A 17,018-nucleotide genomic window follows, 5' to 3' on the forward strand; every position below is an offset into this window, starting at 1 on the left:
TTGTTGAATGTGTTTGACGATATTCAGTGCCCTATTTAAAAATTTATAATGGGGGGACAAAAATATATTTATGAATAAAGTTCTATAAAACGACTTTTTTTTTGCTCATAACTTTTGTTAACACATATTTTAGATTTTTTTGAAAAAAAAATCTATTATTTATTTGAATCCATTTTTATTAATAAAAATATTTCTACGTAATAAACACTTTAAAAATAGGTAATAACATTAACGGGACAACTGTGCGGGCGTCAAATTTTGCTCCACAAGACTATATAGACTAACATTTCATAAGCCCATGTTATTATCGATAACCAAAAAATAACTTTTTATAATGATATTATACATTATTACATTGCTTGATAAAATATTTATATGATTTAGTCAATGGTGGCGGGGGGCACGTGCCCCTATTCTTTCTTTAAATAAGCTACTGACGGTATTAAGATATTTTATATCTTTTCTAAAATCGGTATTACCTCTAGTTAATATTTAATAATTTTAATCTACACTATATTTATTTATAAAGTTGCTACAATAAAATAATAACAGAAAAAGATATAATTAAAAAAAAATTATATTAGCAAAAGTAATTTTTTTTACTCCCTCTAATTTTTCCTCCGAGACAGTTCTGTGTCAAGTTTGGATCGTGATTTCGTCCGTGAGGGTATTGTTTCTGTAATTTCTTTGTATTCTCATTTATCGTAATTCCATTGAATTTAAATAATTTTTTGTTATTGGATAGATTTTTCTTTGTGCAATATTTATTTTGAAAAACATGTTCTATTTTCGACCAAAGAATATATTTATATAACTTTGCATAATTTATCATATGCAATTTTTGTTAGACTTAATTAAATTTTATAAAATAATCTAGCCAAATAAGATACTTTAAAAGTCTATTATAAACAAAATTTTGTATAATTGTCACATATGTTCAGTATTTTAATTGTTTTTGAATAAAAAAAAAATTATTTTATCTATAATGCCTTACTTTATTTTGTTTTATAGTTACATTTTAACGAATTATTTTTTTAGACAATGGCTACACTGATTATACATGTATCCGACAGGGTATAGTTCATATCGATACTACATTATCCTTTGAAAATAATCGATTCAATTATCATATTTTGGACTTCAAAATTAATAGACTAGTGTATATTGAGTATACATATCTATATATGTTAGCTTACATATTTACAGCAATGTTATTTTTGGACTTATTACATATAATTAATTTTCATTTACGGTAAATTGATAAGGTGTAACAAAAAATGAATAAACATCGATTTACTATGGATTCGATATTTTTTATGCCAGTTGCAGCTGGCCATTGCTAGCAGTGCTCTCTACTTGGGTTACATTTAGTTTTTTGTTTTTTACTTTCATATTTTCAAAAAAAAAAAAATTAATTAAGTTAAATTTTTATTTATCATATTATGATGAAATTTTTTAATTGTTGTTGTTAATTAATTTTATAAAAAATTTTATTCAGGAACTACGAATTTATCTTCAAATTATTATATGTTGTAAGTTGTAATATTTTTATTTTTTGTTGCATTTTAATTTCTCGATCATGTTGGAATAATTAATTTTTTTTTTTTAATACTATAAATATTAAAATCAGTAATAATATCTTTATATCAAACATTACTACTTTAATCATTTATCTTTGTTTAACATTAAGATGTTTTAACTATTTTTCTTTCTTAGCTAAATATCAATTTTTATTAAATATATTCTAATTTTTGTAAAAATCGTGTATAATGTTAAAGTTTAAACATTCTGAGTGTAAATAAAATGAATATTTTCTAAAAAACCATCAAATGAAAATAGTAATGTAATCGCTTCAAAAAGTGATCTACAGGTTAAATCATTTGAGTAATTTTTTAAATGTTTAAAAACTTGAAAAATTAGTTTTTCCTGATTACATATTAATATAAACATAAATATTGTTGTTATACTGTTAAATATTATTATTAAATTATTGTAATCTTTCTCATAGTAAAATAACTGAAATTATTAATATCTTCATCTTGAAAAATATATGTGTTGAAACTAATGTTTTTATTAACATCTTTTGTATTACATGTACCATTTAACAATATAATATTCTGCTCTCAGTGTATAAAACTAATTTACATATATTAAATAACAATTTCCATTAACAAAAATTAAGATATTTAATCGTCTTTTGTTAAAATTTTAGTTTTTGTCAAAAATTTTCTACATAATCTTTCTCTTAAAATTTTTAAAGAAAATCATTTTGACTTAGTAGTATTCAATCATTGTTAAATACATTATTTTTAAGTTAATTGGATGCAAAGGTTTATTTAGAAGAAAATAAAGTAAATTAGATCCTTGGGTGGTTCTTTGTATAAGGTCGGTAGATTTATTTAAAATGCTCTCTATTAAAAATATTTCAAGGAAAAAGAAGCATTAAAAATATTAAAAAACGTTGTAAATCAACATTTGGATGTTATTAAATTGTTTATGCATTAATTTTATATTTTAAAATGTCAATACTTATATTTAGAATATAATGAAAAGTATTTTTTAATTTTTTATGCATTTAATTATTATAGACTAAAAATAATTATATTTTACTATTCATAACAAAAAGTTTCATACTTGAAAAAAGCAAAATTTTGAAGAACCTGGAAATTACTATGACTTTAATTAGTCTACAAAAACACATTTCTAATCACATTGTTGATTTTTATTATTATTAATGTGATAGCATTTTCAAACAATAACAAGTAGCAGAGTATAAATGTGATTTTTATTTTATTACATGGAAAATAACAAAAAATTGATTGTAAGAAAAAGTTAAAAAGCAATTTCTTTGATTAATGTTCAATGAGTTATTTGAGATTTTCCTTAAAATTCAGTTATTAGTTTTAAAATTTGATTTTTAATATTTTTATTTATTTTATTATTTATAAGTTTCACAAAAATAAATGCTTCATAAAAAAAAAATCTTTACAATTCAATGCATGACATCATCAATTTTTTTTTAGAAAATTCAGGGGCTATTTATTATATAATAATGTTAAATAAATGTTTATTACATTGGTATATCAAGTTCAATATTCTGGGTAATTAATTAGCTATATATATATAAAAATTTACTGTCGTCCTTAAGTTTTTATGTTTAATTCATAGATTTTATGTAATTGTTGTTCATAATACTGTTTTATTTATATATTTTTATATAGAAAATAATGTCTGAAAAAGAATTGACTAAATATCAATTTCTCAGTCTTTTGGGTCTCCATGCTATTAGTCCAGGGCCAACTTGTGATTTACCAAAGGTAATATTTATCCACTACAGAAATTTTACTATATTTTCTTCTTATGTTTTAATATTTATTTTAATTTGTTGGAATATCTTTATGATCCTTCAGTTTATATTTGCACATTAATTCCATAATATTGGGTTATATATATTCTTTATAGTAAATAATAATATATTGCTTTTTTATTATTATATTTGTTGTTATAATCAAATATCAAATTTTCATTTTAATTTTATAAAATTATTGAAGTACATTATTGAATTATGAATAATTATGAAATTATTTATGTTATTTATGCAGAGTGTTTTTAAGCTCAATGTAATTATATACAAAGTGGTAGTTTGCTGATGAATTGTTTCATTTAAATCTAAAATTAATTAAAAAAAAGAACTTAAATATTTCTTTAAATTTTCATGTACATTTGGAAGTCATAATTTTTTATAATAATTGTTTATTTTTGTGGTCCATTAAATTACATAATATTTGTGATACATTAGTGTTTCTTGGGTCTTTTTAATTATATTTGAAAATAAGTAATTGTTTAAACATTGAGGTATCTACTTCCCATATTTTTTTTATAAACCATCTTTATTTTCAATACTTGTCTATATTCAAATTTGAAAAGTTGGTAAATAATTAAAAAAAAAATTTATATTACCTTACTTAATATTGCTATTGTTCATAATAAATTTTTTTAAATATTATTCTATTGTTTTATTATTTTTATTGCAGATTTATTTTGTATCAACAACACCAATTATAGATCTATCTGATAAAAATAATAGCATTAAGACTGGGTATGAAAATTTCTTAATCAAGAAAGGATCACTAAAACTTTTACCTTTCAAAGATTTTGATTTTGTTGGTAAGAATGTAGTTTGTCAAAAGTGTTGTCAAAAATTTGCTTCTAAAATGTCGTATCGAGCTCATATTGGAACTGATATTTGTACAAGAACTTACAATGGACCTAATCTTATTTATTTGAATTACAAGTATAAACATGGAAGACAAAGACGTAAACAAAAATCTAAAAGCAAATTTATAGAAGAATTAAGTGGTCATCAAAATAAAAAAAATTTGTTGAATCCTGAATTATTGAATACATTACAAACAAGAAATAATTGTTATTCTGATATTGTTCATCAACGTGTGAAAAATAAAAATAAAAATAATTCTAGTACAGATGATCCTACTTTAAAAAAACCAAGAGGAAGACCTAGAAAAGTTATTGTGGAAAAATCTGTTAAAAAGAGAGGAAGGCCTAGAAAAGTTATTCCAATTGAAAATTCTAAAAATGTACTATTTAAAGAAAATTCTCCTAATACAGATGATGCTGTCAATAATAATTTAACAGCGTTTAAAAAGCAGCTCTCTTTGAAAGTTAAAACATTAACTGATAAATTTTGGTCTGTAGCTGGTAAAGAGTTGAGATTTGATAAAGATATAAAAGAATATAATTGGCTTATAGAATACTATCAAAATAATACGTCTCATAAAGAAGAAGTTAAAAATTCTTTATTGGAAAAATACTTGATAACTAGTATAGAAAATTTAGAAAAAGAAGTTCGAGGACTTTCAAATGAATTAGAAAGTATTGATGAGTCTGAACATAAAGAAAAACTAGCTCTAATGCTTACAAAACTTATTGAAAGACGTAAAGAGTTAACAAGTAATAGTAAAGAAAAAATTGAACCAAGTAATGAATTATTTGTAATTAAAAATAAAGAAAACTTCCATCACAAGGACATGTTAACAGATAAATTGACAGTAGTAAATAAAAATATTGGTGTTTGGTTAACTGAAAACATTAGTGAAGTAGAAACAATAACATTAAGTGATGAATCTGATTCTATTGAAATTTCTAATCATAAAAATGAATCTTGCCTTTCTAATATGCATGATGATAAAAATGTAAAATCTCCAAATAAATGTATAAATTTTATAACTAACCATAGAAAAAATGTAGAAATTAATTATTTAAAAAATTCTACATTAGAATGCAAAGAATGTAATAAAGTGTTTGCTTCAATTGCTGAATGGAAAATGCATCAGACTGAACATTCAGGTTTAAATAATAAGCAATTCTTGTGTAAAATATGTGGTCTCAAATTTAAAATGTATAAAAATTTTAAAAAACATCAAATTATTCATGAACAAACAGAACGTAAATATTTAGATAATAATAAAAATAATTATTTGAAGAATTTAAAGTGCAAACTTTGTAATAGACAGTATAACTATTTACGATCATATTATGCTCACATTAAAACTCATTACAAGTAAAATGTGTGTATATTTTTAATCTCTTAATTTATTTTGCTTCGTTTCATATATTTTAATGTTTTCAAAACATATTTTTGAATTGTTAACCATATCATTTCAATGGAACTTTTGTTTACTTATATTTTTATAATGTGCTACTCACATTTATTTTTATAAATAAGAATCCTTTAAATTGATGAAATTAAAATAATTTTTATTTATCATTTACTACATGTACATAATTAACACATTCTGAAATTATTTGGTTCAAGTATAATTTCAATTTTTATTGAAATTCATATTATAGATAATTTAATACTTTGATAATCAGTATGAAACTGTTATGAAAGTAATTTATTTATAATATTTATTTCAACAAATGTAAATAAATAAAAATATATGTATATATTTTTTAAATAGTTTTTTTTTCTAATCACATAAAACTAAAATGGTTTTACCATGGAGTCGAAAAAAATGTATGTATAGTTACTTTTATAATGAATTTGTAAGAGTAATTTCATTTGAAATTAAGAAAAATATCAAGTAAAGGTGTATTAAAAAACATTGATATAACTAGGCCCCCCATTGACAGCAATATTCGTTTCTAAAATGAATTGTTAAGCAAAAAAATGTTCTAAAATATAGAATTTTGTATTATAATTTCCGCATTATAAAATCCTGGCTACAAGTTATAACATTAAAACTTTTTGAGCTTAATGTCTCAAAATTTGTTTAAACTATATCTGAAATGTCACCTACTCAAAATTTCTTAATAATTCTCTGGTAGAAACGTATAAAATGTTTAAAATTTAAATCAATTAGTTAATTATAAAGTGACCCTATCAGTATCGGCGCTAGATTTAAGTTTTAATAGTAAAAATGATTTTTTTTTTTTGTTTTTCATCAAATTATATGAATTAATAGCTATGCTCTTCATTAGTCTTGACCCTATTATTCCCAATTAGACCTAATTAAATAGTTTTTCTTATGTGACATGTCCTTGTTTTGCCTAACAACTTGAGCAAAGTGAAATTCATTGAAATTTTTTTGTGTCGTACCCTTATAATATACATTTCTAAAATACACGCATTTAATTATAACATTTTAACTATATCTCTTGGACAATATAGTATTTGGTCTACTAGAGAATAGTTATCGGAACCACCGATTCAGAAGAAATTGTTTCAATGATATCAGAGGGGTGTCTACATAAAGGTACCCCTGAGTCTGAGAACATCATAGCAGATCAACCCAACAAAACTTCAAAAAAGAATGTTATTTATAATTTATGTTTTTGCATTTATAAATATTCAAAGCTTGTTAAGTCAGACATTTTTTTCTGTGTAAGCTAAATACATTTTTTTTTCTGCTAAACAAAATATTTTAGTGCGACAAAAAATCTATTCTAAGGTATTTAAATCCTTAACACGCTACTGGATAGTATACAATATATATTCTTGGACTTTTAATATAATACGTTATTATAATTTTATTATAGTTTTAAAAGTTTCAGGACATTTTAAAAATTTGAATTGACAAAAATTTATTACTTTATATGACTTGTTATGTATTCGGAAAATGTCAAAGGTATTATTTCTAAATAATTTAACATTTATATAGAATTATACACATTTAAATTTTTAAGGAGGTCTTAGCCCCACTGGACCTTTTTAGATTGCGTCTATGAAGGTACTACCCAAAAAAAGTTTTTTCAATCATTACATTTAAAAAAAAAATAGTTCTATTATAATAATGATATTATTAATTAAAAGCTAGTAATATAAGTTTATATATTATATATTTGCCAGTTTCTATAATTATAATGTTTGGGAGTCTACTGCAATTTACAAGGAACAAATTAAATTATTTTATTATTTTGTGGTAATATTTTTAAATAGATACAATTAGTAATCAATTAAATAGAATTTAAGTATTTGCATCAATAATAACAAAATAATAAAAAGAATAAACATTTGAATTATTAATCAGTATTTCACCGCTTTGAATCGAAGCTAAAAACATATTTATTAAAGACTATGCGCCTTACATTTGACCTTAGTATCATTATATTAGTTTAGTAAAAAACTTGCATTCCAGCCACTGAACAAGAAAAAATTTCCTTGATGTTTTTACAATGTTTCTATGAAACCGAACGGATGGGTTGAATAAAAGAAAAGCTTGAAAGCTATACTTTTAGAGAGTAGCTGCAATATTGTATTTATAATAATTTTATAGTATTGTACAATTTTGTCACGGGCGTAGGGCATGAGACTTAGTCTCCCCATAAAATTTAGTACAATTATATACATTGTTATATAAGAATTTTTTGAAGGCGAAAAAATAAAATTTAGCTCCCCCAATAATTTTGCCACCCTGCGCATAGATTTTTATGTTGTTGAGATAAATATATAAATAATAATAATTGTGTATATTTTTAGTTTATATTATATAATTAAGTCCTAGCGTTAACACATGGTAACGTGAAATATCTCATCATTAGTTTATAATAAATAAAAAAATTATTAATATTATTTTTTTAAACGTATGTATAAAAAAAATGATAAAAAGAAAACTTTGGACTTAATGGGTTAATGCAATTACAATAATAATAATAATAATTATTATCGTGGTAAATAATAATTTTGTTCATAGTTTGATTTTATAATGCTGTTAAATTGATATTTGCAAAAAATTCCTATAACACTATTGAATAGACTTGTATTAATAAGCAATTGTTCAAAATTTAATTAGTAGTGTGATAACGTAAATTATTTCACTAATAGAGTCAAGGCCAATTTATCGATAAATTTTGTAATGTAATTATCAACATAAGTATGAGTCACCATTTCTTTGTCAAAGCGCCAAGTTCTGAAGCAACGCTAACGTAAACAACATGTAGAGTACATAGTGATAACAATGCCTGTTATTATTAGTCTTATTAGTTTTGCCGTTTTGTTTTTAATTCATTAGTTTCTTTGTAGAAGTGATAAATATTAATTAGGTACAAATTTTTTGTTACTATAAATTCACTTTTCTTATTAAATTCAAGAATTTGTTTTAATTTAATATTAATTGACTTTTAAATTACAGTTCTATATCAATTTTATTGTGCCGTTAATAACAATGAAAAAAATGAGAACAATTTTCATTTTAGATGCGGGAGCATTATTTTCGTTACAACTACTTCAATTTTTCAGTCTAGATTTTTACATTATGATTGTATTTCAAGATTCTTGGTATTCAAGGTATCCGAATGCATTATTCTTGGTCCTAAACATTGTGTTGACATTACTATTTTATCATACATTCCTCAACTGTTATAAAGAATACAAATACGAACGCAGTAAAAAAACTAATACTGCAGAAGTTGTAGTACATAAGACAAAATATCCTGTATATTTAAATTGTATTACTTGGACTACATATGTAGTAGTTTTGTTTAGCAAAATTGTTTTAATATTTTCAAATGAAGTTTTATCATTAATTGGTTATGATGACTTCATGGGACCTCAAATGCTTAAGGTAAAAAGAGACTATTATTATTTTTATTAAAAAGCATTTAACTTTTATTGATATAATTGTTTATTTTTACCAGCTTCTTATTGGGTTGTCTGGAATTGTATTTTATTTATTGGTTAACGCTGAATGTTTTGGAAGACAAATTAACCGTGAAAAGTGGCCAACTAATGCATGGATTGTTGAAATATTTGATTCTGTAGAAATACTATCAATAGTCATATCAATCAATGTTTCTCTTGGTTATATAGAATACTTAATATATGCTACAGCTTTTATTAACTTCCTTTTACCTGTTTGGATTTTATATAGTTTATCTCAACCAGATTTTAATTCTAAGCCAATGGGTTTTCCACAGCCCATATGTTATAACTTTATGCATTTAATATTGGTTCAGATGCCATTTCTTGGAATTCGATTATATATGTGGGTTGTATATAATCAAAATGCTTCAGTATTTATGATGAAGAATCTTTTACACATGATATTCTTTTTACATTCAATGTATCCACATGTGGTTGAAATCAGTAAAAAAAATCAATATAGTCCAGAAAATGGTCTAATTGAATGTGAGCCAGAAATTCTATTAACTAATCGTAAACAAGATGAACCTATTGCAGTTCTTTAGTTGTTTAAAAATTAATTAAATTATATGAATATTTTAATTTATTATATTGACATTCCAGACTAATTTTTAAAAAATTTGATAAGGAAAATAATATTGGTAATAATATTGGCTATATTACTTTGGATATAACTTATTTTTATTAATTTATTTCTAATTATTTTAAAACTAAAAATAATTTTTGTATCTAGTATTCTATAAACAATTAAAAAAGTATTTTAGTTTTATTATAAATTTTTTATTTATGAAGTTTTCTTTAATATTTTTGTTTAATTAATTCTATAAAAGTTCTATTTTATATTGGTACTATTTTGATTTTACAATTTGCCATTTAAGTTCATGTTATTACATATTTAATATGTAAGGCATTTAAAATTATTTTTATTATAATTATTTTAAGTTTGACTTATTTTGTTCAATAATAATATCAATTGCTACAATTTTGTTAAATTTTTACTTAAAATTAATATATAATAATAGTTGTAAAAAGTGTATATTTTCATGCTATTTTTTAATTTTTGGAGCAATTGGTTAGTTTTAGGGTGTCTATTTTTATTTTTTGTATACATTTTAAGAAAGCTCTAAGATATATCAATATTGACTTATTTATAATATAATTTGCTAAAAGACTATCAGAATTAATTTATTGTGGAACAAAAAGACTTACTTAAAAAGTAAAAGACTTATGAAATAATAGTAATTTTTAATATTATACCTATATGTATATATAAATTTATTGTTCCTATGAAAATTTTTAATCTTAAAATTTGTAACTCTTTATAGAACTAAAAAAATGTAAAAAAAAAATGAATTTATATTTTTTATGTATGAATCTAAATTGTTTTACTATAAAGCTGTAAATATTTTATTGAATGGAATTTTTTATATTATTTATTATTTCTTTTATAAATGTTTATATTAACATTTTTACTAAGTATATTTTAAGAATTATAAAATTGAAATATTTTGTTTATTTTTATTACTTCATAAATTATTTGTGTTGACTTTATACATAATAAAATATTTAATTTAAAATGAAAAAGTTTGTTTATGTCGTTAAATTTGTATTTCTTGCAGTTCTTTTATGTTAATATGATTAAACAGTTGGGTATTATTCTATTGTCTGATCTACTTTATAATAGTATTGTATACATACAAAATGTTCAGTATGTAAGGAAACGGTTTTCTTCTGTTCTCACTCTGTATATATACAGAGTGTTCAATAAGTAAGGAAATAGGTAAATTGTTATAAACAATGAGAACAGAAGAAATCCGTTTCCTTACATACTGAACACTATATATTAATAATGTATAGTAAAAGTTTACTCTTGTTGGATTTTATTAAACTATTACTTATAAGATGTTTGTTGTGCTTTAATTAGGTTAACTCTAAATCATGGTACTATATAATAAAACCCTAAATAACTAGTTTTAATCAATAAAATTAAGAAAGTGCATCAAAATTTATTATGCTATTTATTTTGCTTATAAAATAAATAAAAATAATGATGTTGATAATACCATAGCTTTATTAAGTCTTAGTTCCCTAAAGACTAGTTTTGATTTAATTTTTATTTAAATAGATAAATTAATATTTCAATTGATAGATCAATATATTAAATATAACATTCTGTTTTGTTTGATATTTTCCAGAGTTATTAAATAAAATATAATTAAAGGTTCCCGCGTTTAACTAAGACATAACCCTTCTTTTGCTGTAGCTAAAAACAAGTATTCAGAACACTCATAAATTAATTAAAATTGTTATAATTCAAATAAAATAATCAATAATCGTTAAGTAAAAATAATGAAAATAAATGAAGGGTGATGGGCTTAGTGAGAACCTGATGTTGTGGTTCTATCGGGGTCGTATGGTTCGAGGGTTTAGAACGACAAAGACAAGTAGATATAAAAATATATTATATTCCTCTTATAGAGGTAGAATAAACTTTTGTCTGGTTAGTTTCTAATGTCCTAACTAAGAGGCAACGAAACGGCGAAGCCAGTTCACGAATACCTCGGCAACGAGACGGCAGAGCCAGTCCACGAATACCAGAGCCTAATTTATACAGTAGAAATCACGCTAGGTTTTTTAAAACATCTTTAAGGCAACGAAACGGCAGAGCCAGTTCACGAATACCATATAACGTGATTATGTATAATTTCTTTAACCAACCAGTCAAAATTGACACTTTAAGATATTAATTTAATAAATGATCTATTGCTTTGTCATTCTTTACTCAAATTTATTAACTCCAAATAATTGGGATAACATAAAATTACTTACTTCTTTTATTCTTGTAAATTGCTTGTAAAATGATTTGATAATTATCTCGATATGTTTATATATGTTTAAAAGTATTTAATTAGCACTTCGTCAAAAGATAAATAATTAAAGCAAGTTCTTTTCATATATAAATAAAATGCATAAAAGTCAGCCGACAACAACACAGGGCTGTGACTGATAATTGTTACTTTTAATTCGAAGAAAACGAACTCTTTTGGTCGCTGTCACTTCTTCTTTTTTTTTCGTCTCTCTGGAGTCTTTCCCTGACTCTCTCGGACTGAAAGGATTTCAGTGTTTTTTATAGTAAAATGATATTGCCCCCAATCCAGGGATATTGTTGTCAGCGCTTTTAGTAATCTTTTTTTGTTTATTGTATTAATTATACATTACAGGATTATTATATTCAGATAACATATTTAACAATTGATAAATTGACATATATATATAAATAATAAGAAATTGTGTTGAACATCATATTTGTTATGACAGATAAATTATTTGATTGTTTACAAGTTATTTAAAATACAGATTATACATTTTTCATTAATAATTGTAAGATGCGTCATGCAAAGCATTGAGCATATTACTACAAAATAGAAGTTAAAATTAGAAAAATTTAAATACATATTTACAATCATTGTCATAGTAACCGTTGTTATATCAAAATAATCAAAATTTTTTTTAAGTTTGTTCAATGAATCCTAAGTAAAATTGTTTAATTGTTTGTTATTGGTAATACTTACTATATGTATTTATGAACGTTTTGGAATAATATTTAGTCCTTAGGTATAAAAATATAAAAAATGTCTATTGTCGTACTTGAAAAACCTATGCCTAAAATTTCTAAACCTGATTGGTTAAATAAAATATCTGAGTTAAAAGAAATAAGTGATGTTTTAATGAGTAAAAATTTTAAATTACTTAACGATTCACATAAATTAAGAAACAACACAGACATAACTTTATGTTGGAACACGGAGCACACAAATAAGTCAATTGTTGAAAGGTTTGACTGTTTAAAAGATTTTGAATTCAAATATTTATTTACTAATTATTTATAATACTTTAAGTCAAACTCAATTATTAAAGTGGAAAAATTCAATTCAAGAATACTACAAGAAATTAGAAAAAGAAGTGACCATTTTAAAAAGTGAAAAAAATTTATCTGAAAGAATTCTCGAATTTTTGCATATAAATTTTAGTGTAATAAATCATTGCATGAGTATAAGAGATGAAAGAGGTGGTTCTGATTTATGTTATGATATTGCTGACATCGAATTAAAAAATGTAAGTGAATAATAAATTACTGGGTAATATTATAATAAGATGTTTTAATTATTTAGGAGAAAAATATGTTAGAATCAATGAAAAAAGAACTAACTGAAAAATGTTATGTTGCATGGGAACAAATTTGTAACTTGGAAAACTTATGTATTAAGGTAGCTGAAGATATAGAAAATAAAAATCGAAGCATAACTATAAATAGTGAATTATTTAAAGATTTGAAACATATCTCTCTCAAGCCTGATCCTTTACGAATTCCGAATGAGTAAATGTTTAATTATTTTATTAATTTATTTATATACAAAATAAGTTACTAACATTTATAATTGTGAAAATACTAAAATTCAATATAATTTGGAGGGTTTTTTTTATAAAAAACCTCTCTAGATAAAATTGAAATATATTATTAAGTTCTAGCATAATTTTTAATTTTATCATTTTACTATCCAATTATTTTTTTTTTTAGTTTTATTGAATATGAAATGTGGCTTCAACTTTGTAATAATCTAAAATTGAAAATAGAAACAGAATTAAATTATTCCAAAATGTTGCGAGAAACCATGTATGTATTTCGTGAGAAAATAAAAAATGATATAAGAGCACAAAATGATGAAGTTAATTTAACACTTCGTGCCAAAATATTTGAAACTGAAAAATTAAAAAATGAATTGTATTGGCAAAAATTAAAGGTCAGTTAAAACGAGTTTATTTTTCTGTATTTTTTTATTTATTATTTTATTTGCAGATGGAAGGTGAAAAAGAAAAATTATTGAAAGAAATAGAGAATTTAGAAATTGCTGTGGATAGTAAACTATATTTAAAACAACTAGCTGAAACAAAATGTGAACAGAAGTTATATAGAATCAGTTCAGAACGATGTATTGATAAAACTACCCATGAACTCCACAAAGAAATTTTTGAGCTGAACTATACAACTCGTTTATTAACTGCAAAATTACAAAAGACTAGGTAATTTTTTTTCTTAAAAAAAAACAACCAAAATTATAATTCTAAAATAACATTAATTTTAAACTTTATTTAATATAATTTAGTTTATAGTTAATGATATAATTGACTAAATACGCTCAAATTAATATTGGAAAAAATATTATTTAAATAACTACAGGATGTTAATATTATACAAATATCACACTTATAAAAAATTTAATTCTATTAATTTAAAGTTAATAGATATAACAAAAAAATTCACTTATTTTGAATAATTATGGCTAATATTTAACATTATAATTTCATATTTATTTATTCTACATCGTTTTTTATTATTGTAATATTACACTGTTAGATTATGTTTTGATTAAGATTATGTTTGACTATGTTGGGTTTGTCATTTTAAAAGTGATCTTCTGACAGTACCGACGCTAGATTTTATGGGATCCCTGTGCCATGTAGGAAGAAAATTTAATGGGATGACCCCCAGAAAAACATTACATGGTAAAAGTACGACTTTCTTGTTTGGTGGTAGTAATGAATATTTTCAGATTTACACTATTATTCTATGCCTCAATAGCACGTGATCAGAGGAATTCGCTTCGTTTGCTCCGTCTTTGCCTCTTCACTGTCCCCTGAGTTAGTTAACTAAATCGACTTGTGCCTTTTTTTTCATAAGATCAAATAATTAATCGTTACACCTTTTTGAATTTCGCATTCTATATACTAGTTTTTCTTATTATACACTATGTATTTTGAAACATGCGAAAATTGACTCTGGTTTCAGGGAACCATTATTCCCGTATGATAGAGCCCGGACTTGTAGTGTTAGGGCCTTTAGCAGTTATCAAGTCAACTCTGCTTTGATGGCGTATTTAGGAAAACTTTAGCTTCAATCCTCTACTATACACCACTATCAAGATTTTATGTTAATGGAGGGTTCGGATCCAAAAGCCCTACATGTATATAAGCCACAGACCCTCAATGATATTTTATTAAATTAAAAAAAAAAAAATCAATTGGTAAAAAGAAATTATTAACCGACATATCAAGGTGGCCCCTTAAACGTTGAGATAATAACTCATGAACAATTGTTAATCTGTTTTTAATTTATTATTTGTTTTGTTTTACAGAGAAATGTTCCATATTCTCACTAGACATATAAATCTAATTGACGAAGAATTGAAAAACAAAACTCACGCACTTAGTACTGAACAAAAATGTTTACAATATAGATCAACGCATCTACAAGAACAGCGTTAAATTTTGTTTTAAATTATACACAATGATTCACTTGTTATGAATCACTTAATTAATCGAAAAACTTAAATATTTTTAATAATAATTTTATTGATTTCTTTTAGTTCAATGGTTCTCTTTATTTATCAATCATTAAGTATTTTTAATGTTCATCACTTATACCTTATAAGGTTGTGTAACTTAAATTTCTCAAATGGTAATACAATATAATTGACTAGCTTATTTTATCTAATCAAGAAAAAGACTGGTCGATAACAACTTTTGAACCAGAATTTTGGAATTAATTGATATGTTTATACTTAGGCGGTAGAAAAAGAACGGTAGTGACATGTCTAGTGATTAAAATCACTTGCGTCTCGCCAAAAGTTATTACTTAAAATTGTTAATTTCTGAAATAGTAGTTCAAAAAATGTTATCGACCAGTCAATTTCTTATTAGGTTATTACTTATTAAATAAGCAGTTAATCATGCGTGTTGCCACTTTATAAATTAAAGTTGATACTATTGTTAGGTGTAATAAATGAATTATAAAAATATTTTATGATTGATAAATAAAAAAAAAACATCAAACTAAAAGAAACCAATAAGAAATTATCAATATTATTCTAATTTTTTTTTAATTAAGCGATTCGTGTTAATTGAACCACTCTGTTGTTAAATATAAGTAGTTTTGTAAGTTTTATAAGATGTATTATTTATAGTTTGTTTGAATTACTATGATAAGTGGACTGTATACTAGGGTAGACCTGCGCAAAATATCCAATAATCGTTTTTAATGTGCAATAGTATGGATTAATCGATATATTTTTTCTCATAATATATCGATGAATCAACAGTTATTTTGATGATTTATATGTTAAAAGAAACTGAATTTAATTTAGTTGAATATATTGCCTTCAAAAATCGTAAAAACCCCTTTATTTTTTAAAATTTAGAATATATCTCAAAATTTAGCAGCCGTAAAAAATGGTAAAATCAGAATTTGTTTCTACATTTTAAAGCTGCAATAAATTGTCTAAAAATAGATAAATCTTTATAAAATTTTAATAGAATATATTTGAGATAATAAGTTTATTTTGCTAGTTAGGAAAATCTAATTTTTCAATTTTTGAAAATGTTTTCATATATCTGCACATTTGTTCTTGGAAAAATTGATCTTCCAAATAAAAAAATAAACAAAATTTTTGTTTTCAATTTTTGAAAATGTTCCAGGACGTCGCATTCTTTAAACCTGTATCAAATTAAAGCTTTTATTAGAGTACTTTATGATGAAAAAAGAAGAATGTCCCATCAATTTAATATTTCTTTAATATTTGAGTGAAGTTTTAAAACTGCAATTGTAAAATTACAAATGTACAAATTATTTTTAAATTTATAAGTTACGCATCAAAACGTTTTTTTATGATAGTAATACATTTAGATATTGTCCATGTTCACGCAAAAATCTAAAATAGTGTTTTTTTGAGAATAAGCTTTTAAAAATTGTTGATGTCCAACAACATTTTTGTAAGAAAATAGCTAAACAATGGCTATT

The 17,018-nt window shown here is 23.4% G+C and overlaps 3 protein-coding genes across 5 annotated transcripts; all 3 read left to right on the forward strand.

The window, feature by feature from the left end:
• The first annotated feature begins 1,314 nt into the window (after nucleotides 1–1,314).
• LOC126895055 (uncharacterized) lies at nucleotides 1,315–5,805 on the forward strand. 2 transcript variants are annotated; one of them, XM_050666517.1, is made up of 3 exons: nucleotides 1,315–1,532; nucleotides 3,222–3,317; nucleotides 4,035–5,804. In XM_050666517.1, exons 2-3 carry the CDS (start codon nucleotides 3,228–3,230, stop codon nucleotides 5,583–5,585), a joined length of 1,641 nt encoding a protein of 546 aa, XP_050522474.1. In that variant the 5' UTR covers nucleotides 1,315–1,532; nucleotides 3,222–3,227; the 3' UTR covers nucleotides 5,586–5,804. The 2 variants fall into 2 exon arrangements, with proteins under 2 accessions (XP_050522474.1, XP_050522475.1); XM_050666518.1 differs by lacking the exon at nucleotides 1,315–1,532 and adding an exon at nucleotides 1,759–1,870 and having other exon boundaries at nucleotides 4,035–5,805.
• Nucleotides 5,806–8,361: 2,556 nt separating this feature from the next.
• LOC126895062 (uncharacterized) lies at nucleotides 8,362–11,064 on the forward strand. Of its 2 annotated transcripts, XM_050666531.1 has the most exons (3): nucleotides 8,362–8,565; nucleotides 8,655–9,086; nucleotides 9,160–11,064. In XM_050666531.1, exons 2-3 carry the CDS (start codon nucleotides 8,688–8,690, stop codon nucleotides 9,706–9,708), a joined length of 948 nt encoding a protein of 315 aa, XP_050522488.1. In that variant the 5' UTR covers nucleotides 8,362–8,565; nucleotides 8,655–8,687; the 3' UTR covers nucleotides 9,709–11,064. The 2 variants fall into 2 exon arrangements, with proteins under 2 accessions (XP_050522488.1, XP_050522487.1); XM_050666530.1 differs by having other exon boundaries at nucleotides 8,363–9,086.
• Nucleotides 11,065–12,475: 1,411 nt separating this feature from the next.
• On the forward strand, nucleotides 12,476–16,394 carry LOC126895059 (tektin-2-like). The gene is made up of 6 exons (XM_050666525.1): nucleotides 12,476–12,998; nucleotides 13,063–13,279; nucleotides 13,336–13,541; nucleotides 13,743–13,965; nucleotides 14,022–14,245; nucleotides 15,358–16,394. The coding sequence occupies exons 1-6, from the start codon at nucleotides 12,796–12,798 to the stop codon at nucleotides 15,485–15,487; spliced, it is 1,203 nt and encodes a 400-aa protein (XP_050522482.1). The 5' UTR covers nucleotides 12,476–12,795; the 3' UTR covers nucleotides 15,488–16,394.
• Nucleotides 16,395–17,018: the final 624 nt, after the last annotated feature.

Source organism: Daktulosphaira vitifoliae, unplaced genomic scaffold, assembly GCF_025091365.1.
Source record: "Daktulosphaira vitifoliae isolate Bord-2020 unplaced genomic scaffold, ASM2509136v1 Scaffold_1, whole genome shotgun sequence".
Lineage (NCBI taxonomy): Eukaryota > Metazoa > Arthropoda > Insecta > Hemiptera > Phylloxeridae > Daktulosphaira > Daktulosphaira vitifoliae.

What these genes read in the sequence shown, in the direction of transcription:
- LOC126895059 (XM_050666525.1), top strand. Translation starts at nt 12,796, where the DNA reads ATGTCTATTGTCGTACTTGAAAAACCTATGCCTAAAATTTCTAAACCT. An exon ending in AATAAGTCAATTGTTGAAAG is followed by an intron (nt 12,999 to 13,062) that starts GTTTGACTGTTT and finishes TAATACTTTAAG; the next exon opens with TCAAACTCAATTATTAAAGT. An exon ending in CCTTTACGAATTCCGAATGA is followed by an intron (nt 13,542 to 13,742) that starts GTAAATGTTTAA and finishes TTTTTTTTTTAG; the next exon opens with TTTTATTGAATATGAAATGT.
- LOC126895055 (XM_050666517.1), top strand. Translation starts at nt 3,228, where the DNA reads ATGTCTGAAAAAGAATTGACTAAATATCAATTTCTCAGTCTTTTGGGT. An exon ending in CAACTTGTGATTTACCAAAG is followed by an intron (nt 3,318 to 4,034) that starts GTAATATTTATC and finishes TTTTTATTGCAG; the next exon opens with ATTTATTTTGTATCAACAAC.
- LOC126895062 (XM_050666531.1), top strand. Translation starts at nt 8,688, where the DNA reads ATGAAAAAAATGAGAACAATTTTCATTTTAGATGCGGGAGCATTATTT. An exon ending in TGGGACCTCAAATGCTTAAG is followed by an intron (nt 9,087 to 9,159) that starts GTAAAAAGAGAC and finishes TATTTTTACCAG; the next exon opens with CTTCTTATTGGGTTGTCTGG.